Raw genomic sequence first — 19,046 nt, 5'->3', positions numbered from 1 at the left:
TCTCAACAATAATCCAGAAAAAAACCCCGTCTAGGGCTGCTTGATTGATTTTGACCTCTGTCGTTAGACTTAATTATATAATTCCAAGTGTTTGTTGATTAATTTACACTGTTATTCGATCTTGTGTTATTAACAAACATTAACTTTGCCTTTACTATCTCAATCAAGGGAAATGCATACAGTCTAGCTGTCCTCATCTTCAGCTACTTTCTCAAAGTCATCCTGCACATCAGAAATGGAGCTGATTCATTCATTCAGGTCAAAAGGCCACAAAGGACGATGTGATTTTTTTTTTTTTTAACTAAGAATGTTAGCATAGCGGAAATGTGGCACTGAAATACAGGCTAGTGGACGAGTAAATGTTTCTTCTTCCCCTTAACTCCTGGCACACTCTGTGATCACGAAAACATGTCAGCCACTGTGCACATCAGATAAACCTTTACAAGAAGCAACGGGCAATTTTTAGCTCACCTTCTGCGTGTGAGTTGTGCTATGTCCTGTCTCTTGAGGGCGACCAGTTTAGCACATGTGGCTGATGTGGGTTTTTTTTTTTACTGCACACAATGCACTGGTGGCTGCATCCTTTTCTGCAGGGCTTCATTAGTGACGTGTTTGACTTTTGTTCACATTTTGTCACTTTGCTAACATAAAATTCAATGTTTTTTTTTGTTGGTACTTTATGCGATGGCCGACATAAAGGAGTGCATCACTGTGAAAAGAGCAGAAAATGATAGCTTTCAGTTAATTTCGTACACCATCCCCACTGTGGCAGATGGGAGTGGCGGCATCATGCTGTGGGATGCTACTGTTTAGCAGGAAGCTGGTCAGAGTTGATGCACTGCAAAAACACAGAGCTTGTCTTAAATCAGTAATTCCTTAATACTGACTTTTAAAAAAAAGTGCTAGTTCCACTGGCAGATTATTTGGTAACACTTTATTTGACGGGGTGTGCATAAGACTGACATGACACTGTCATAAACATGACATAACACGTGTCATGAAGGAATCGTCTATGACTGTTGTCATGAAGTGTCATTCAGTAAACAATGACACTTTTAATGCAAAGTTGGCACTTTTAATGAACTTTCAAGGCAACTTCTGAGGAGGCTGAGGACAAAGTTGGTTCTACAAAGAACTGAACCAGGAGGGCTGAGTACAAATGCATATTGTACTCAGTGTTGGTGTGTCACGCAAAATCCCTGCTTAAGTACATTGGTATAATTTAAATGATGAAATTTCCAAGGGGTGTGTATACTTTCATGAAGTGCTGTAATATTCATAAGGAGTCAACAAAACAAAAAAGATCGCTGTACGCTCTGTATGTGGCCATGCAGTCCACCGCCTATATATGATTGCACTCACACTTCAGATGGAGAGGGCTGAGATAGTTTCCTCTGTGGTTAACTGAGACGGTGTTATATTTGTAAAGAAAAAAAAAACGAGAACTTTAAGGCTGACAATGCATGACAGTGAGAACTTGAAGAACATTTAGTAAATAATACGCTGCCATCTGCTCCTAGGGACAGTTTAATTCTATTTATGGAACAGGCTCAAAAAAAAAGGATGCTATGGAAAGTCCCAGCAAGTATCTGGTCAGTGGGTGACTAAGCTATGTTCTCAGAGACTGAATAGTTCCTGTTTAGCTTACAAAGTGGACCAACATGAGATTATTTATCTTTTGGTTAGAGAATAACGAGCACAATTTGATTTCATGCTGCATAAAAACAACCTAATTCAACTTCAAATAACATGAACAAGTAGCAGTATCTGTTAGCAAAAAACTGCATTTCAGAATAAGCTAAAGCAAAACTTTACACATCTAAATAGCTTCAGATCAGACTGAGTGTAAACATAAATTGTCCAGTTTTACCACAAATTCTCATTTGGATTCAGTTTTGGGCTTTGATTGGTTTTTACAGGTTTTCTATTGGAGTCTATTTTTCTTCCTATCAAGTCTGACTAACTTCCTTGTTCTTTCTGAAGAGAAGCAGCCCACAGCCTAATGCTGCCAACACCATGTGTTACAGGTGAGGATGGTTCATTCACAGCAATGTGTTTTCCACTCCTCTTGTGTCCAGAACTGAAATGTGGAATTTTTGCCATAAAATACTTTGGATTTTGTTGCCGCACCATTACAAAATCAGGTTTTGTGGCTTTAATTATCTTTTTTTTATTTTTGTTTATATTTTGAAAACATTGTGTCAGAAGATCTTTGAAAATTGGAAACACTGTTTACTTTCTTCAGCACCAGCTATTCTTAACTCAAACTAATAATTGGAATATTTTCACCGTGGTATTTATGACTTTGTTGCTGTTAAAAACATTTTAGTTGAGATCTTCCTTCAGCACATGTGCCAAACTCAAGGCCCGTGGGCCAAATCTGGCCCACCAGATGTTTCTTACGTGGCTCTCTAGACACTAGAAACAAAACTTTTAGCATTACATTTGTGTGCTTAAGTGTTATTTCATTAGTCAAATCAGTAGTTTTATCCGTATTCTGCCAAATTAGATCAAGATCAAAGGACGTTTAACATTATTTAATTTCAAGAGGTTCTTATCAAATGCAGAGACAGACATTTATTAATATTTTTGACAAAACAAAAACTCTTTACCACAACTCTTTCTAGATGTGGTCCAAAACGAAAATGAGTTTGACACCCCTGACCTACAGCCTGTTAAAATATGTAATGTAGAATCAGCGATAAACATTTAGACCCTGTTGCAGGAGTGTATGAACTTTATTCTGGGAGGTTGTTTCTAATATCACTTTGGCTCCCATTTCCACTATCTCTGTTTTTGTTTTGATAAGACACAACAGCTGGTCGGTCCTGCCCGACCCGCTAAGAACCTTAATCACAGGAACAAACACACACACACACACACGCACACGCACACACGATTGCTCAAACATACACCTGTTGCTGCGTCTTGTGGCTGAGTTTCATCACTCGCTCAGATTCTCTGTTGTGAAACACGGCTCATCGGTTTCTCTCTGTCTCTGCTCTCTCTCTGACATCTGCCAGCTCACCATCAGAGCCACATGATTCACATGGTGTAACATTTGCCTCCTTGTTTGTTACTCAAAATAACGTCAGATCACCTGTAGTTTTTCCAGCCTTGCTCTCCTCCCCACCCTTGCTGGCCCTTCCACAGACTGCGGTCTGGCCTCACCTTCCTGAAAGCACGTCGCAGAAACACGTCGTGAGTTGTGGTTTGACAGAGGCTTTAATCTAATATGTTCGTATTTACGTTTTTCAGCTTTAAGTGCGCACAGAGATCAAACCTTCTCACGTTTTTCTCATAAGAGCTACGAACGTCAATGCATTTTGTTAGAGATGACCGACATAAAACAGTGTGTGGATGTGAAGAGGAAGTACAGCCCCAGATATAGATCAGAAAGTGCTTCTCTAAGACACAACATGGAAATTTAAATATGATTTAGTTAAAATATAAATAACTACTTGTGACAATACATCTGTTGAGTTGTAAGGGAATATGTTTGTGAATTAATTACTGATTAAATTTGATAAATTGAGTGAATAAACTGATTGACTGATTGATGCTTAATTATGGGGATGAACACCACATGTTGCTAATTGTGCCTTTGCGGTGCGGTGTAATTTATATTAGATATTTGTTGCAGATTCTGTGAAGTCAGCACTTACAAATCCTGATGCTGAACGCGTATCAGAGAGAAATCGTTTTTGTTTAACTTTTTGAATTCTTTACTTGTGGGGAGGGACAGAACATGGATACATGTGCATTGAGCGTGAAGCAGAGGATCAAACAGACACTTACTGCTGAGAATCTTTTTCAAGTCACTGTATTTCTCTGTGAGACGCCGAGACATAAAGAGAAGTTGCATGTTTGGAATCAAATTTTATTATTTCAAAGCTAAAAACAAAACAAAATTAAAAAAAACTCAGAAAATTTCCATAAAAACAGCTTTCAAATGGGAAAGAAATGATGCTAAATCAAATCCATCCATCCATCAAAAATCAAAGGGCCTAGATTGAAAGCCTCTGTTGAACAAAGACTGACTTAAATTTTTGTTATTCGTAGCGTTTCATAAAAGAAACGTTAAAAATCTTATCGCAGTCATTTGATTTTCCGCCTTCATTAAAGGCTGGGATAATCTTTGCCAGACACATGTGCTGCAGTCAGAGGGACCTGAGAGCTGAAACCAAAGAGCCTCTGGGATTCAAACAAAAATTTCATGATTCAGAGGTGCTGAAAATAGCACTTTCACCCTTTGTGAAGTTATACAGGTTAAGAACAGCGGATCACTTCTCTTTTAAAGGTGCAGTTGTTGAAAAGAAACCTCTCGCAAAGAGATGCCAGACTTTTTTCTTTTTTTAAAAAAAAAGGGTGCGTTGGTCTTTTTTTTTTTCAATAAACGCGCTTTAAATCAATTTAATAAGCATATCTTACTACTCAAAAAATTGAAAAAGTCTTCTGCCTTCATTATGATTTCTTCCAATTCTGCGTGACGCATGTCAGAGTCAGGCAGCCGTGGTCAAACAGTTTAAAGGGCAACCTCCCTTTACATGTCCAAGTGTCTGTCTTTGGGTCAAAGCACTCGAAAGTGTCCGTGTCCTCTACGGCGTCATGGCCGCTGACGTAGCGTCCGCCTGTTACGTAGAGCTTGTTGTTGAGGCCGGTGGCAGCGTGGTGCATCCTCCGCTCCTTCAGGCTGGCACACTTAGAGAACCTGTTGGCCTCGGTGTCGTAGGCCATCACTCGCCTGGTGTATCCTGTGACAGCAGAGGCATTAATATGAGAGAGAGGTGCAGCACGAGGCGCTCCAGGACGGTGTCGCAATCCACAGAGGCATTTAAAACCAAACGTGCGCGTAATATGTTTACCTTCGTATGCTGAACCCCAAGAGATCGTTTTTAAACGGGCAAACATATTTCAGAAATAACTATAAGCATCTACAATTTCAGGTGAAAGCAAATACTTACATACACAGAATAAAAGGACACATACAAGTTTTTTTGTTTTTTTTTTCTCATTGCCGGAAGTTAAACCCGACCACACTTTTCTTGATTTAGGACAGTTCAAATTACTGGAATTATTTCTATTTGCGAAATGCCAGAAAACTTCGTAAGAAGGTTCTTTAGAGATTTTTTCATTGGTATAATTAATAGGTTAATTCAAATCTAAATCTATTAGGGTTCTGAGTAATTTTGGATTTAATTGCACTTTTTTCTCGTTATTGAACTCTGTAAAGTGCAGTGTCCATTATTTGGTGCTGGTGCATCAGTTTCGATTCGTTCAGTTACAACTCTAGTGTTGTTGTTTCTACAGCTGTGGAATGGTATCGAGGACTCACCTATTGATTTACATCACTTTACACAGTTTTGGGTTTCTTCATTTTAACCATACATTAGTGGCTGAATTGCTGCGACAGACTGGCGACCTGTCCAGGGTGAACCCGCCTCTCGCTCAAAACGTTTGCTGGAGACAGGCACCAGCACCCCTCCTGACTCCACTAGGGACAAGGGTTTTAGAAAATGGATGGATGGTTGGATGGTTGGATGGTTGGATGGATGGATGGATGGATGGATGGATGGATGGATGGATGGATGGATGGATGGATGGATGGATGGATGGATGGATGGTAGCTGACTTGAGTTCTGGTGTCCCTCAGGGACCAGTTTTTGGGCCAATTCTTTTCTCCATTACATGATTCCTTTTGTTAGTATTTAGATGGTGCACCATTCACGCAGATGATACTTGGATGCCCATGAAATAAAAGCTGCAGTTTGTCTTCTTGCCATTACATTCTAAACTGGCCCAAAATTTTCCTAAATTTAGTCAATGTGATTTTTGGTTGTCCCACCTAATTATTTCAATGCTATTCTATCAAATATCGTCTGTTAGTTAAAGTTGCTCATGCTGCTATGAATCAAACAGTCATATTTGATCCTAAGCTTAAGTTTGATTCCTAATTTAAAGCCGTCACTCGGCCTTGTTGGTTCCACCTTGGCAGCCTCAAATATTGGGTCATTTCCTTCAACTTTACAGTTGCGTCTCCCTTCACCTTAAAGTCTGAAATGCGGTTTACTCAGGTATTAGTCAAAGCTGCTTCCCCTCTCTCCAAGCTGCCTAAACCTGCTGCAGCTAAACTCATTACAGGTCTAAAGGACATGAAAGCTGTACTTGCTCTCCTCCCTTCACTGGTTGCTTGATAGATTCTGAATCGATTTCTAAATCTTCTCTCTCACCTTCAAAGCTTTAAATGGCCTGGCCTCTGAATACATCGTCGCCTTATTGACCCAGAAGGTCCCCTGCTGACAGCTCCCTGCTAACGCTCCCAGACCAAAGGTTGCTGTCGACTTTAGCAATGTTTGACGTTTTTCAAACATTTATCAATCTAACCACAGAAGCCTTACTATTTTTGTAAACCATGTTTTCCAAAGTATAGTTCTATCTTCTGTTTTTGGTTTTAAAAAGTATTTGCTCCATTTACCTACCGCCAATGATGTAGATTTTTTCGTCCAGAACAACAGCAGGAGCAGACACGTTCTTCACTGTTCTGTTCTCCATCGTACACCACATGTTCCTGCCAATGTGATATACCTATGGTTGGAGGGAGAGGAGAGACAATAGATGAGTGGATGAATGGGGAAAAAAGGAGAAATCAAAGTAACAAGGAGAAGTTTGTCCCCTGAGTTCACCTGTATCACTCTGACAGGGTTGTGTGTGGCATCCTGTCCTCCAAACATGTAGATTCTCTGGTTGGTAGCGGCGACCGCAGGATACAGCACCGTCTCTGGCATTGGTGCCACGGCTTCCCATTGGTTGAACATACTGTTGTACCTTAAAACAATGTTGGGAGATTGTTTGTGAATGTTTTTACTGTTGCACCTCACTTTTATTACCACCAGAAGGCTTTGACTAAGGTCTCACCTTTCAACACTGGCTGTCAGCTGTCTATCAGACCCGAGCCCACCCAGGACGAAGATGAAGTGCAGGTAGAAAACGCTCTGGTGGGCAAAGCGAGGCTCCAGCATGGGCTCTGCTGTCCTCCACTGGTTGGTCTTGAGGGAGAGGGTGTACACCATCTGGCTGACTTGGCTGCTGCTTGTGTTTGTGGTCAAGCCTCCCAGAACGTACAGTATGCTGTGAAGGGCTACGTAGGAGGCTTTGTAAAGACGTACAGGCAGCTTGGTGAGCCGCTGCCACTTCTGCTTCTTCTCATCGAAAACCAGCGCCTCCCTCGAAGTCAGCTCATTATTCCTTCTTCCTCCAACCACCACCAAGGTGTCATCATAGCTGCAGCGCTGTGGTGCAGCCCAGAGAGGTTTAAAGTCGACCACAAAGTCCCTGATGCTTCTTGTGCCAATCGAAAACATGAGACGCCTTACAGATTCAATGATCTCGGTGCAGAGGGTGGAGGACTGGATCAGAGGGTCGTTTGCAATGAACTGGAAGAGGTAGGTAGGGTGTAAATGTCGAAGACGGACCTTTTTGAAAAGGCTGCTTATGGTCCCACGCCTGGAGACGGGATCATGACGGATCCAACCAATAAGTGTCTCAAAAACCTGCTCCTCCTGAGCGCAAAGGCTGTCATCCTCCAGGTACCCCATTAGTTCCTGTAAAGAAAGCTCGCACAGGTCCTCAGACGAGGACACGTCAGTAAAGCTCTCCATGGCCATCTCTTTTGCTTTTTTTCTCAGACTGTCACAGTTCATCACATCTGAGAGTCTGAACATGCTCAAACAGTTGTCCGGTCTCAGCTGTGACTGAAGGAAACAGGAGCAGGCCTCAAAAAGACGGCCAAATTGCAGCATGGACGCCGCCTGCATTAGATGAAGCACATTATCCAGGCTGATGCTAATGAGTCCTGTGTAAACATAGTCCACAATACTGGTCAGAATGACAGGTCCAACTCCTTTCATATCAACCTTGGTTTGTCGCGTCTCCATGAAGTCGTTGCAGAACATGGCTCGGAAGTAGGCGCTGCTGGACGCCAGGACGTTACGGTGGCAGGGGATTTCAGTGTGACCAGCACACAGGATGACGTCTGTCAGGATGTTCTCCGCCCTCAGTTTGTGCAGCTGCAGAAGCAGAGTGGAGGACTGTTCCTCATCACTGTAGTGAAGGACCTCAGCACCAGGTGGATCCATGCTGAGAACAGATCATGCCAACCCATTTGGTTTCATGTTTGTATGTGTTGTTCCGCCCTTATGGTTTCATACGCCTGTTCTGAGGTATTGCTCAGCATTTCAGAGCTTAAATGATAAAGTTTGATGGTAAAGATTTTGTTTTTCCTATTGTTGCAGATGACATTAAATAATTCATAAATAATAGAGAAAAATTACAATAATTTTAACAAACTGAATAGGACTTCATTCTTAGAAACACGCTAGCATCCCTTCATTTTTCACTGCCTGTTTCCGAAACTAACCAGCATTCTGGACAGTCACCTGGATTTATTGGATTCCTTGTATCTTCATCGCAAATGTCAAATACAGTGGTTTTCAAATTTTTTATGACAAGTTCCACAGTAGGAATTACCAAGTTTCTCAAGCACCCCCTTTCTGACGGGACTTTTAAAGCTGCTGTAAACCAACAAGAGCTAAATGGTTTTGTGTGAGGAATTGAGTTTAACCAGTTCACTCATTTTCAAGTTTCAAATTGTAGTAATTAACAAAATGTGGGAAAGCCAGAGGTTTCTAATCAACCTTAAAAGTCCAAGATGGCTGCTTTCCGAAACGGTTTATTTGCCCTTCAGAAGAGTTCTCCTTTTTCACACCCACTTGTGTTGAACATGTTGCCAAAGCAATTTAAAAAGTAAGTAAAGAAGAAAATTCTTGGTTATTAGCTTGTATTGCTAACATGAACTAGCATGGCTACTTAATGCATAAATGAGCAAATTCTAATGTTTTTCTGACTTTGATTTGTAACATGACCTAAATGTCATTCTCATTTCCAATATTTAATCTTCAAAAGCACATTGAACATGAACAGCACTTGTTACTGGTCTGCTTTAGTTTACATGGAGTTCCTGTTCTCCACTGCACTTCTCTCTTGACTAGTTTCTGCTGAGGCAAATACTGATTTGCTTAATCAAATCAGTATTTTGACTGTTGGTGCTTTTAAGCTCTGCTAAGATAATGTAGCATTTAAATTTCAGCTACCAAATAACCTAAGTCCCACCTGTGGTGCTTTAACCACAGCTTGAACACCGCTGAGCTTGTGCAAAACACTTGCAGTCTTGTAATTTGTTTTTACAGGCACTTTCAGCACTTCTGCTTTAAGATATACAGTATATATATATATATATATATATATATTTTTTTTTTTTTTTTTTTTTTTTTTTTTTTTTAAAGTGGCTGTGCATATCTGATCAGACTGAGTTACTCATCCGGATTTCTGGCTTAAACACTGTCACTGGTGTGTTTCAGAATGTCTTTGCCTTTTTCATTTTATGCTTTATTAAAATGCAGGAATGTGTTTTTTTATGCAAAAAAGTAAAAAATAATAAAAATGCAATTCATCAGTACTACACTTTGTCTGGAAAAAAACTATTCAGTGTCTCTATACAACACATGAAATGCCACATTCCTGATCATAAAACCATCCTCCCAAACATCTCTTACCTGTCTGCTCGTATTTTTGTTGTCTTGGTTGTTTTCTGCAGAGGGTGCCCTCTTTAAAACAAGGTCAGATTAAAAAAAAAAAAAAAAAAAAAAAAGACATCTTGGCATTCTGCTGTACTTTCTTTTCCTCGTTGTTGTGGTGACGCTGTGCGACTTGCATGTGCTTCTCTCTCTTTGCAGGCAGAGTGCTGCACACTGTTTGTTGTTATGGTCTCTTTCCGCGAGGCCTGCGTGCAATCCTGCCCCTAAAAATAGAGCCGCTCTCTTTGGAAAACAGCGCCGCAGACTCGCATGTGACATGGAAGAGAACTTTCTGAGAATCCGACTGACTCCATCACCTAAACGTCTTTCTTTCTAACCTTCCTCCTCAATGTCTGTGTGAAGTTGACATGATCTCCCCTTTCACCTATATAGCTTGCCTTTCTGTCGTCTGTATCTCTGTCATGGTACATGACTGTATCAGTAGGAGCAGCGCTGATACTTTATAACACTCTTCTTTTTTTTTGCTGTCTGCTCGCTCTGCCAGACTGGCTGCAGCAGCTCACAGGGGTATATAAAAAAAAACAAGATTATGTTACAGTCGAAGCAACATAAACAGAGAAATTAGGAGCCTGGCATTCAACAAGAAGGGACAAAATATTCTTGCTCTGATTTACAAACAAGTCGCTTCAGGTTCATTGGGATTTGGGATGTTTGGGAGTCAAGCTGAGGAAAAAAAAAAGAAGGGTCTGGCTTCACTTTTTTACAGATGGTGTTCATGAGAATTCTTATTTAGCAAAAAGATGCTCACTTTTCCCTTCGGCTGCGCTTTTTTTTTTTAAAACTAATTTCCATCCCCGTTTGTTTTGTGTTTCCCCCCCTCCCTGAGGTAGAAAAAGGCCCCGATCTGCTCAGGCTTTTGTGGAGGACGTCCACACAGGGTGGCAATGGGATTGTCTGCTCGTTCCCCTTTACAGCTGGAGAGGAATCAAAGCGTGTTCCTGAAAATGTGGGCAGAGAAAAGAAAAGCAACAAAAACAAACAATAAAAAAAAAGCGCTTTCAGCCATCGAGTTTTACAGATAAGCCGTGTTTTCCTTGTACCAGAGCTTTTGTACCGAGCATGGCAAATCAGACACAATACGCTGCTTGAGCTACACGTGGGCACAGGTTTTTATTCAGCGTGTGAATCCGCGGCTTAGTCTCAAAACGATACAGTTTGCGTGCTGCGTCTGATGCAAAAGCAAGCGCCCTAAAGTTAAGGTTAAATATTAGCCGGCCAATAGATGACAAGTGATGACAATCCTGGCATTGCAGCCAGGAAAACTTTCTCAAACACAGCAGCAACTAAACAGCGCCATCTAGTGGCTGCGCCGTCAAAAACCAATGCCAAGAACAACCTGAGAGCAAAACTGCTTCGAAAGTTTGATTTGCTTTTATCGTCAGCAATCAAACAATAGATTTATTGCGGACGCTGCTGGTTAGCTTTTACTTTGAGACTCCCAACAAATAAGCGTGTTTCAGCTGTGTCACAGATCTTGTTTTGTAGAGAGAGAGAGAGAGAGAGAAAAAGCTTAGCGTCTTTGCTTTGAACGCAAAGCAGTCTCAACTCATCACCCACACATTACGCCCATTCACTTCTGTGATTGCATCCTTTTAAGCTTGGGCATATTGCCTGCTGTCTCTGTTCCTTCACCTTGACAAAAAGGACTCATTAATGTCTGCCTGCAGGCAACAAGTTATATTAAAAGTCGACGCTGCTGCAAAGCTTTTCTTTTTCCCATACAGGAGCAAAAAGAAAAAGAAAAAAAAGAGAGAAAAGATCAAAAATACTGTTGCCGCCCACTACCATTGTTGCGTCCCTGATATCACCAAATGATTATCTTCTCCTGATTTAATAGAAGGAATACACAAGGGGGTTAAGTCTCACTGATTTGTGTGCGAGTGCGTGGTGAATGGGAGGGGAAATGTTTCACCTTAGTAAAGTGAAATTGTCTTTTCAAAAGTAACTGAGAGTTCAGTCTGTGCTTAACTTTATGTAACTGCTCCCCTTTCAGGGCTTTGCAAAAATGTACTGTTTTCACTTCTTTTTTTTTCCATTTTCTTATAACTACAAGTTTTAAATGAGCTTTTGGTGACACAAAGTTTTCCATAATTATACAGTTGAATGATTTTTAGTGTATTTTTGTGAATATTTGAAAAGCACACCACAGACCACCATGATCTGTGGTGTGCTTTTCTATGCAGCCCACAAAGTAAATACCTTATTTGGGGGGGGGTTTGTAAAAATGCACAAGTATCTTTTCAGATTATTTGTAAATAATTTTGAAATGCATTTTTTTCCTTTAATCCCATGGTGCACTGCGTTGTGTTGGTCAATCTCAACAAGTGCTAGGAAATAGTTTGAAAGTCACTGTAAATAGTCCATACTTAGTTTAATTTATAACAGTCCCCCCTTCACACCCTGTAAAATGTGTGTGGTGCTTTCCAGAAACATCTCGGGGGCTGCAGATGAGACAAACCACTGGCAATAAATATGGAAGAAGCGGAGCGCTCTGGACCTCATACAAGCCCGGATAATGATTCCCTTTCATCAGTGTTTGCTCAGTTAAGGCCCTTTTTATTAAATCAATGGGAAACTGCTGAAGAACATTTTCATCAGTCTCCCCAGCTCTGCAGAGGAGTAAAAAGAAGAAGAAAACAAAAGGTATTAAAATCTTCTTTGTTGAAACGATAATGGCCGCTGGCGCCTCCTCACGCCTCGCAGCACCAGATATTGCTCCGATTCCACGGTTTCTCCCCAAAAAAATCTCCTCCTTGTTGTTCCGTTGTGAAGTTTGGGCTGCATGTGCACCGGCCTGTCACTCTGTCATTTCTCTTTAGATGGCCTCGCGCTGGTGCCCTGGGGGTGGAGGGGTGGGGGGGTGGCGGGGCAATTCTGTGCTTGACTAAGCTTGCTGAGACTTACAGCCCAAAACAAGCTTCACTTCCAGAGAAGAGTCAGACAACGCTGGATAAATTCCTATGATTTTCTACCACTGACTTCTTCTTCTTCTTCTTTTTTTCCATGGAGTGAGTCATTGCCCAGAGAGATGGGTTATGATTTGAGCTATACTGTGTCAAAAGCTCCACAAACCCTTAAAGCCGAGGCAATTTGGATTTATGGACCACAGACGTCTGTAATCCTTGCTATTTCAGGTCAGTTTATTTTGAAGACACAGATTGCTACCATGTGGTCACACTCTGAGCTTTCAAACAATGAGAGAGTTTAGCCCAAACAGATTTATCTATTGATATAACGCACTTAAGACAGCCACTCTACCAGGAATACACTCATGTGTTGCCACAGTTACGCAGCGTAAACTTTTGTGGTGTAAATCCTCTTGCAAGTCCTTTATTTCAGTGCTCTCTGCTGCTTTCAATGAAAACTCCGAGAAAAAGAGGAAGTGTTGCAAGCCATGATTTGCATAAAAAAAATATATGTACGTATAAAAAATCAGATGCATTGTCATTAAAATTCATAGGAATTACAACTAATGTTTCAACTATTTCTTTGCTTCCACTTTCCCCAGACAGTCATGGTGATCGAGTGGTTTGTTCATTCACACACCAGCCGTTCGGTTATAGTCTGCATAACTGTCTAAATATCCCATTTGCTAATTAAACATGCGACCAATAAAACGCTTCCTTCCCTCGCCGAAAGAGTGTTATGCTGCTGTTAATTTGTTGGCACAAACTTGTCCACAGCGCCATAATAAAAAAGAAAAAGAAACGCTGATCATCTTTTTTGTTGCTGCTGGATTAAAAGGGGGCATTCTTTAATGGAAACAGAAAAGAGTTTAGAGCATTTATAGATTTTGTCACATCACAAACACAAATTCCAGAGCACTTTATTGGTATTTGTATGAGAAAATACCAATAAACTACTGCATAGCTGCAGAAAATGTTCACTTTAAAAAATAGCTCCAGCTCAGTCCGACTGGACAGAGAAGATCTTCAAGCATTGGTTTTCAAAACTGTGACACATATTCTCAATTATATTTTTGGTCTGGACTTTGAGTGAGCCATTCCAACATTATTGTTTGATCTACAGTTTCAAAGGTGAACCTCAACTCTCACATCTTGTGGCCTCTTAACAGGTTTTAATCCAGGATGGCCTTCTTCCACATGTATTCTATACCCGGTACTTAGAATGACAGAGAGGACTTCGTATGACTTTCTTCCAATTTGTGACCAGCAGCAGCAGTTTTTTCCACCTGGCCTGTTTACCTCTGCAGCTTCTCCAGAGTTACCATAGGTTACTTGGCTCATTAACGCTCTCCTCGGCTGCGGTAAAGGTCGGTTTAGGTGGTCGACCGTGTCTTGGAAGGTTTGGAGCATTTGCAATTTGAGCTGACCAGAGCTCTGTGAGATGCTTCCAGTTTGGGATATTATATCAGAACATAATCGTAGCCAGAAAACTGCAAAGCAGCTGAAACACCGGGTAGAAAGCCCTCCATCTGTTTAGAGTTGCTTTTGAATCATAATCAATGGACACATTGACCAACATATTTGATGTGCATTGATGATTTTGATGATGGACAAAATGTGACGTTTGTGACTGGTTTCTCAAATTGGTGACTGTATGATGTTTTGGTGACTTTTTACTTTTGGTTTTATGACGTAAAGCACTTTGAACTGCCTTGTTGCTGAAATGTACAATACAAATAAACTTGATTGATTGATTTATTGATAAAAACATCTCTTTGGGTTTGTCTCTGACCTGCCTGCTGTGTTCGCTGGTCTTCATGACGCTGTTTATTACCTTATATTTACTATGAATTACACAGAGGTGGATTCTATGGACTTTTGAATGCATTTTAGTTAAACTGGTTTTTATTTTGGGGCTATAAGAGTTGAGAGGGATGAACAAAATCGCACTGCCTAGTTTTCTTTAGGTTTTTGTGGACTTTTGATCCTCCAGGCAGTTTCTGTATCCACTAGGTGTCAGGCCTGACGTTGTGGAAATTTCAAAGCGAGAAAGCCCAACTTTGCTTCATGAGGCTCAAAGAAGGCATCAGGTCAGTTTAACTCGGCCTATAAAACCCTTTATGGATAAATGATTTGCTATTTTGAGGCCAACAAAACTGCAGTGTTTTACATGAGTATAAAAGACAAGTGTTTGCTGGATAACTAAACAGCTGTTAGGTTTCAAAGACACAAAAGTTATGGCTAGTGCGTGAAATTATGGGATAATTTTTTATTAAATCAGAAAAAAGAAGAAAGTTATTAAATGATTTAAGTATAAGTTCTAAGTCAGTCTGCAGAGATAAATTGCTCCCAGGTGCAGAGAAATCCATTCAGCTTTGAAGGAAAGAACATAAATCAACAAAGATTGAAGGAAGGAGATGGAGGCTTTAGCAGGGGTGCACAGAAACAGGGGGGTTCTGTACACACACACACACACACACACGCACACCCCAACACACGCACGCCCACACACACGCTTTTATGCACGGATAAGGTCTTAGGGGGCCTTACAGTTAGCTGCTTAAAATTCCTCTGATGTAACCAACACATGCAGGACATGCTACTTAGAAAAAGAAAAAAAAAACAGTGCATTGTAATAACGAAGCAATGTGGAGGTGGAGTGGCAGGCGCTTTGCTCCCTCTTCCCAAGGTTCCTCGGTCCCTGGGCCCATGCCACCACGCAACATGACAAACACGACCTCACTGAACATCCTCTCTGATAGATTCAGAGGCACCAGTGAGCGGCGCTGGAGGTCAACGGGGTGCTTGGGGATATTGCATGTGTGCTCCATGTTGCTCCGTGTGTGAGAGATAGAACGGTGATGGTGAGCGCTCGTACGGCAGATATTGATATTCCACTTGCAGCCGGAGCTGAAGCCAGTGTCTTTAAAGTGTCAACCCTCAGCAGCCAGCCAGGTGTACCTGAGGTATGGTCGAGAGAGAGGGGGGGGGGGGAGAGAAAGAGAGAGACAGAAAGAGACAGATGAGAGGAGAGCGGTTGGATTGGTGTGAGGGAGGGCAAGCACAGGAATGAGACAGAGATACAGAGAAAAATAGAGGGTGGTGCATAAAAGAGAGTAGAAATACAAAGGGAGAAAAAAGATAAAAAGACAGAAGGAGGGGAGGAGGAGGGGGAGAGACGACATCAAGACAGGAGGGAGGAAAAGGAGGACTTTGGTGGGATTTCTGGAGGTGAAATTACTCCGATGTCTTTGTAGGCCCCTGACAGCGTTCGTCTCCCTCTGTATTCTGGGCCACATGCAGACACACGCTGGAAAACAGATGGACGCTCAGGGAGCAGTGGCTCCGGGGACAGACTGACAGACAGGGAAAATGTCAGGCTGGAAAACACAGCAAATCGCTGTTCATGAGGTGCAGAAAGGTTCGACAAGTTTGTGGAAGAAAAACAGCGAAAAAGGACTGGCGGCTTTTAACTAAAATAAACAAAAAAAAAACAGCCACAGTCCTAGATGTATGTTTACTTTATACATCTTAGGCTGTTTTCACATCTGATAATGTGGTAGACTTGGTAACATTTGTTACATTTTCAGCTAGTGCAGTGTTTGCTTTCACACTTCACTGTCTCAAACTAAACCAATCCTTTGAAAAGCCTGTTCCGCTCCTCGCCTGTGGTGACGCTGCATCAAGAACCAGTGAAGGAAACAACACAAAAACTCCCTGAAAAAGACATGAGCGCAACTTCCTTCTTCACTAAATGGAAAAAAAATCAAATAAAATAAGGATTTCTCGTTTGTCTTTGGTAATAGAACACGAGTCATTTCTTACTTCTAGCGTTAGACTCGTGTGTATGTTTTGGTTGTATTTACCCAGAATGCCCTGCGCTGTAATTCGCTTCCTGGTTTCGGAGCGGTCTCTCAGTTCTCCTCAAACCAACCGGACTTTAGACAAACAAATTAGGAGTTTGATTGGTGAGGATTAAAGATTAAAGCGGATTCTTTTACTTCTCCTCTTGATGTGAGCTAATCTGGTAGCCCATATTTCCACTCAATGGTGGGAACAAGCGTCGGATAAATAAATCTTAGTAGTTTTATGCTTCTGTGTGACAGGCCCATAAAACAATAACATCTCAGGCTCATTTACAATCCTCAGTTTTACTCTGGGGTCCCCCTCCCTTCTTCCAGCTGTCTGTACCTGCCAGGCTGATAGTAGATGAAGTGATCCTAAAATCTCCTTGTAAGACATTTGCCTAATCAGAAGACACGTCTCGAAACTAGCTCGTGGGCATTCAGTCATGTGAAAAATTGGATACGTTGTTCAGGAATTGTTCACTAGTTCAACACGGAAATATTCAAACAGGATCACCGGAGGATGAAAAAAAAAAAAAAAAAAATCCAATACCTCAGTTACACCAAGGGGAAATTAATTTTTTTGTGTTATATTTAAAAACAAGACAGAAATTAAGTCACATTGATCACAAGACTTTGTTGTTTTGAAAGCAACTCGAGACAAACTTTGTTGTGAAATGGCGCTATGTATTTAAATAAACTGAATTGAATTTACAATTGCATGCTGGCTAAAGCATGGGAGGCTCTGTGAAAAAGCGTACATGCTCTCAAACATAAACATGTATGTCATTCATTTTGAGCTTTTAATGTTGCACAGCATTATTAAACAAACATGGGCGCACAAGTTTGGATTTGTTGAAGATGACTGTCTCCTCTGGTAAGCCGGTAAGTAACTATGGTAACACCATGCATGTTTTATGTAAACTTTTATCCAGGTTGATCAAAAGCCCATCCTGCTCCAATCAGACCAATATAAACCTCAACCCACCCTTTTTTTTTTTTTTTTTTTTGCAAAAACACTCAGAAGAGACAACATTGTATTGTATGTAACAAACATGAAAACATAACAACGCTTCTAAGTAAAGATTAAAGTTGCCTTTTCTTTCTAAAAGAAGCATTTATAGTTCAATCTCAGTTTATCTTTTTATTTGCTTCTTATGTAAACTTTATTCTGTGAACAGTCTGCAAAAGAATTGATACAAATATTTGGGTTCTGATTAAAATGCTTCAAAGGTTTCTCCTGAAAAATATCTTTTGTCTGATCCTTTCTCTTTCTAAACTGACAAACTACGTCTATTAACAACCGGAAATTTGGATCAAATGATAATTATAGATTGCCAGTGCTGATCTTGCACAATCTCGTCCTCATAAATTCTACCAGATGAAATCTCAAACGCTTTTCTCCGCATCTGCAAGCAAACAACCAGAGAAAAATAAACTCTGTGGGTTGTCTGCTTTTCTCAGTAACAAATCACATCAATGAATGTTTGTTGAACCTTTTCTATGGAGAGCATTTCTCTCTTTACTTATGAAGATGCTGCTCATTTAGAGGGAAGCAACAAGTCCACCGCTTCATAATTCAGGGGTCAGCGTTCATGTTCAGAGGCACATCAGCAATGGTAATGAGCAGCACAATAAAGCTGTATATCTTTTATTTTTTTCCCCTCTTTCACAATGCCAAGCTTTTAGCTCTGGTTGGATGTTACCGAGTTCCCCAGCCACGCATCATCCACCTTTTTTTTTTCTTCTTGGTTTCATTATGTTATCATTCTTGCTCCGTCCCCGTTGCTTCCTGGAAACCTGCTACACCTCTCCTCCTCCCTCATTCCTCCAGCACTCTTCTTTCCTCCCCCTCATTGCCCTCTCTCGCTTTTCTAAACAACGTCCAAATTAATGGAGTGTCCTTTTTGTGCAAATGCAGCTTGTGGGGATCATGATGACTGTTCTGACCTTGTCTAATGCTGGCAGTGTTTTGTAAAAAACAAACAAAAAAAAAAAAAAAACAGATCCGTTCGGGCGCCTGTGGAGATTATCACTCCGAGGGAACATCAGAAGCTCATCTTCTAAACAGCAACGTCCGACTTTCTGGGATAATATTCCGGGGGAGAAAAAGCACGACTTCCTGCTTCTGATGTTGAACCGTCTCACTGTTCTTACACAATCTCTTCTCAGGAATGGTTACGACCATTGCATGAGCAGTTTAGCTTTTAGCACCCGCACAGTATTTTGAGATAAGAGTCTTGGTGGTGATTTGGAAAATGGACAAATAAGAATCTAAAGCCTGAGTGCTTTTTGTCAAAATAGTACTACAGAGAAGTTTTCCTACAGATTAAATTCAACAATACCTCATTTTGCAACAACGCATCTCATCCAAGTATCCTCAAAGAGATGTTGTGGATGGCGATGCTCCAGTAGCAGTCAGTCTTGCTACCAATCTGAGGAGGCCTCTGACTGAAAACTGTCACGTCATGCTAACAGCCTAATTTCCAGGCAGTAGTATTCATGGATGAACCCATCAGTTGTTGACAAGCACTGCTAATCCACCTCATTTGCTTTTGCTGCTCCACTTTAAACCCCTGTTTGGTCTTATGGTTAGAAAGCAGAAAAAGTTTCCTTTGTCTGCTTGACATTAATTCAGACTC

The 19,046-nt window shown here is 41.0% G+C and overlaps 1 protein-coding gene across 2 annotated transcripts; it reads right to left on the bottom strand.

The window, feature by feature from the left end:
- Positions 1 to 3,807: 3,807 nt before the first annotated feature.
- LOC116714356 (kelch-like protein 38) lies at positions 3,808 to 10,044 on the bottom strand. Of its 2 annotated transcripts, XM_032554879.1 has the most exons (5): positions 9,612 to 10,044; positions 6,916 to 8,136; positions 6,684 to 6,825; positions 6,480 to 6,585; positions 4,465 to 4,754 (listed from the first exon to the last, which is right to left on the bottom strand). In XM_032554879.1, exons 2-5 carry the CDS (start codon positions 8,133 to 8,135, stop codon positions 4,465 to 4,467), a joined length of 1,758 nt encoding a protein of 585 aa, XP_032410770.1. In that variant the 5' UTR covers position 8,136; positions 9,612 to 10,044. The 2 variants fall into 2 exon arrangements, with proteins under 2 accessions (XP_032410778.1, XP_032410770.1); XM_032554887.1 differs by lacking the exon at positions 9,612 to 10,044 and having other exon boundaries at positions 3,808 to 4,754; positions 6,916 to 8,135.
- Positions 10,045 to 19,046: the final 9,002 nt, after the last annotated feature.

Source organism: Xiphophorus hellerii, chromosome 3, assembly GCF_003331165.1.
Source record: "Xiphophorus hellerii strain 12219 chromosome 3, Xiphophorus_hellerii-4.1, whole genome shotgun sequence".
Taxonomy (NCBI): Eukaryota; Metazoa; Chordata; class Actinopteri; order Cyprinodontiformes; family Poeciliidae; genus Xiphophorus; species Xiphophorus hellerii.
The sequence above is the reverse complement of the archived record's forward strand: the minus strand, read 5'-3'. Positions and strand labels throughout refer to the sequence as shown.

What these genes read in the sequence shown, in the direction of transcription:
- LOC116714356 (XM_032554879.1), bottom strand. Translation starts at nt 8,135, where the DNA reads ATGGATCCACCTGGTGCTGAGGTCCTTCACTACAGTGATGAGGAACAG. An exon ending in CTGACAGCCAGTGTTGAAAG is followed by an intron (nt 6,826 to 6,915) that starts GTGAGACCTTAG and finishes CATTGTTTTAAG; the next exon opens with GTACAACAGTATGTTCAACC. An exon ending in AAAAATCTACATCATTGGCG is followed by an intron (nt 4,755 to 6,479) that starts GTAGGTAAATGG and finishes CTGCTGTCACAG; the next exon opens with GATACACCAGGCGAGTGATG.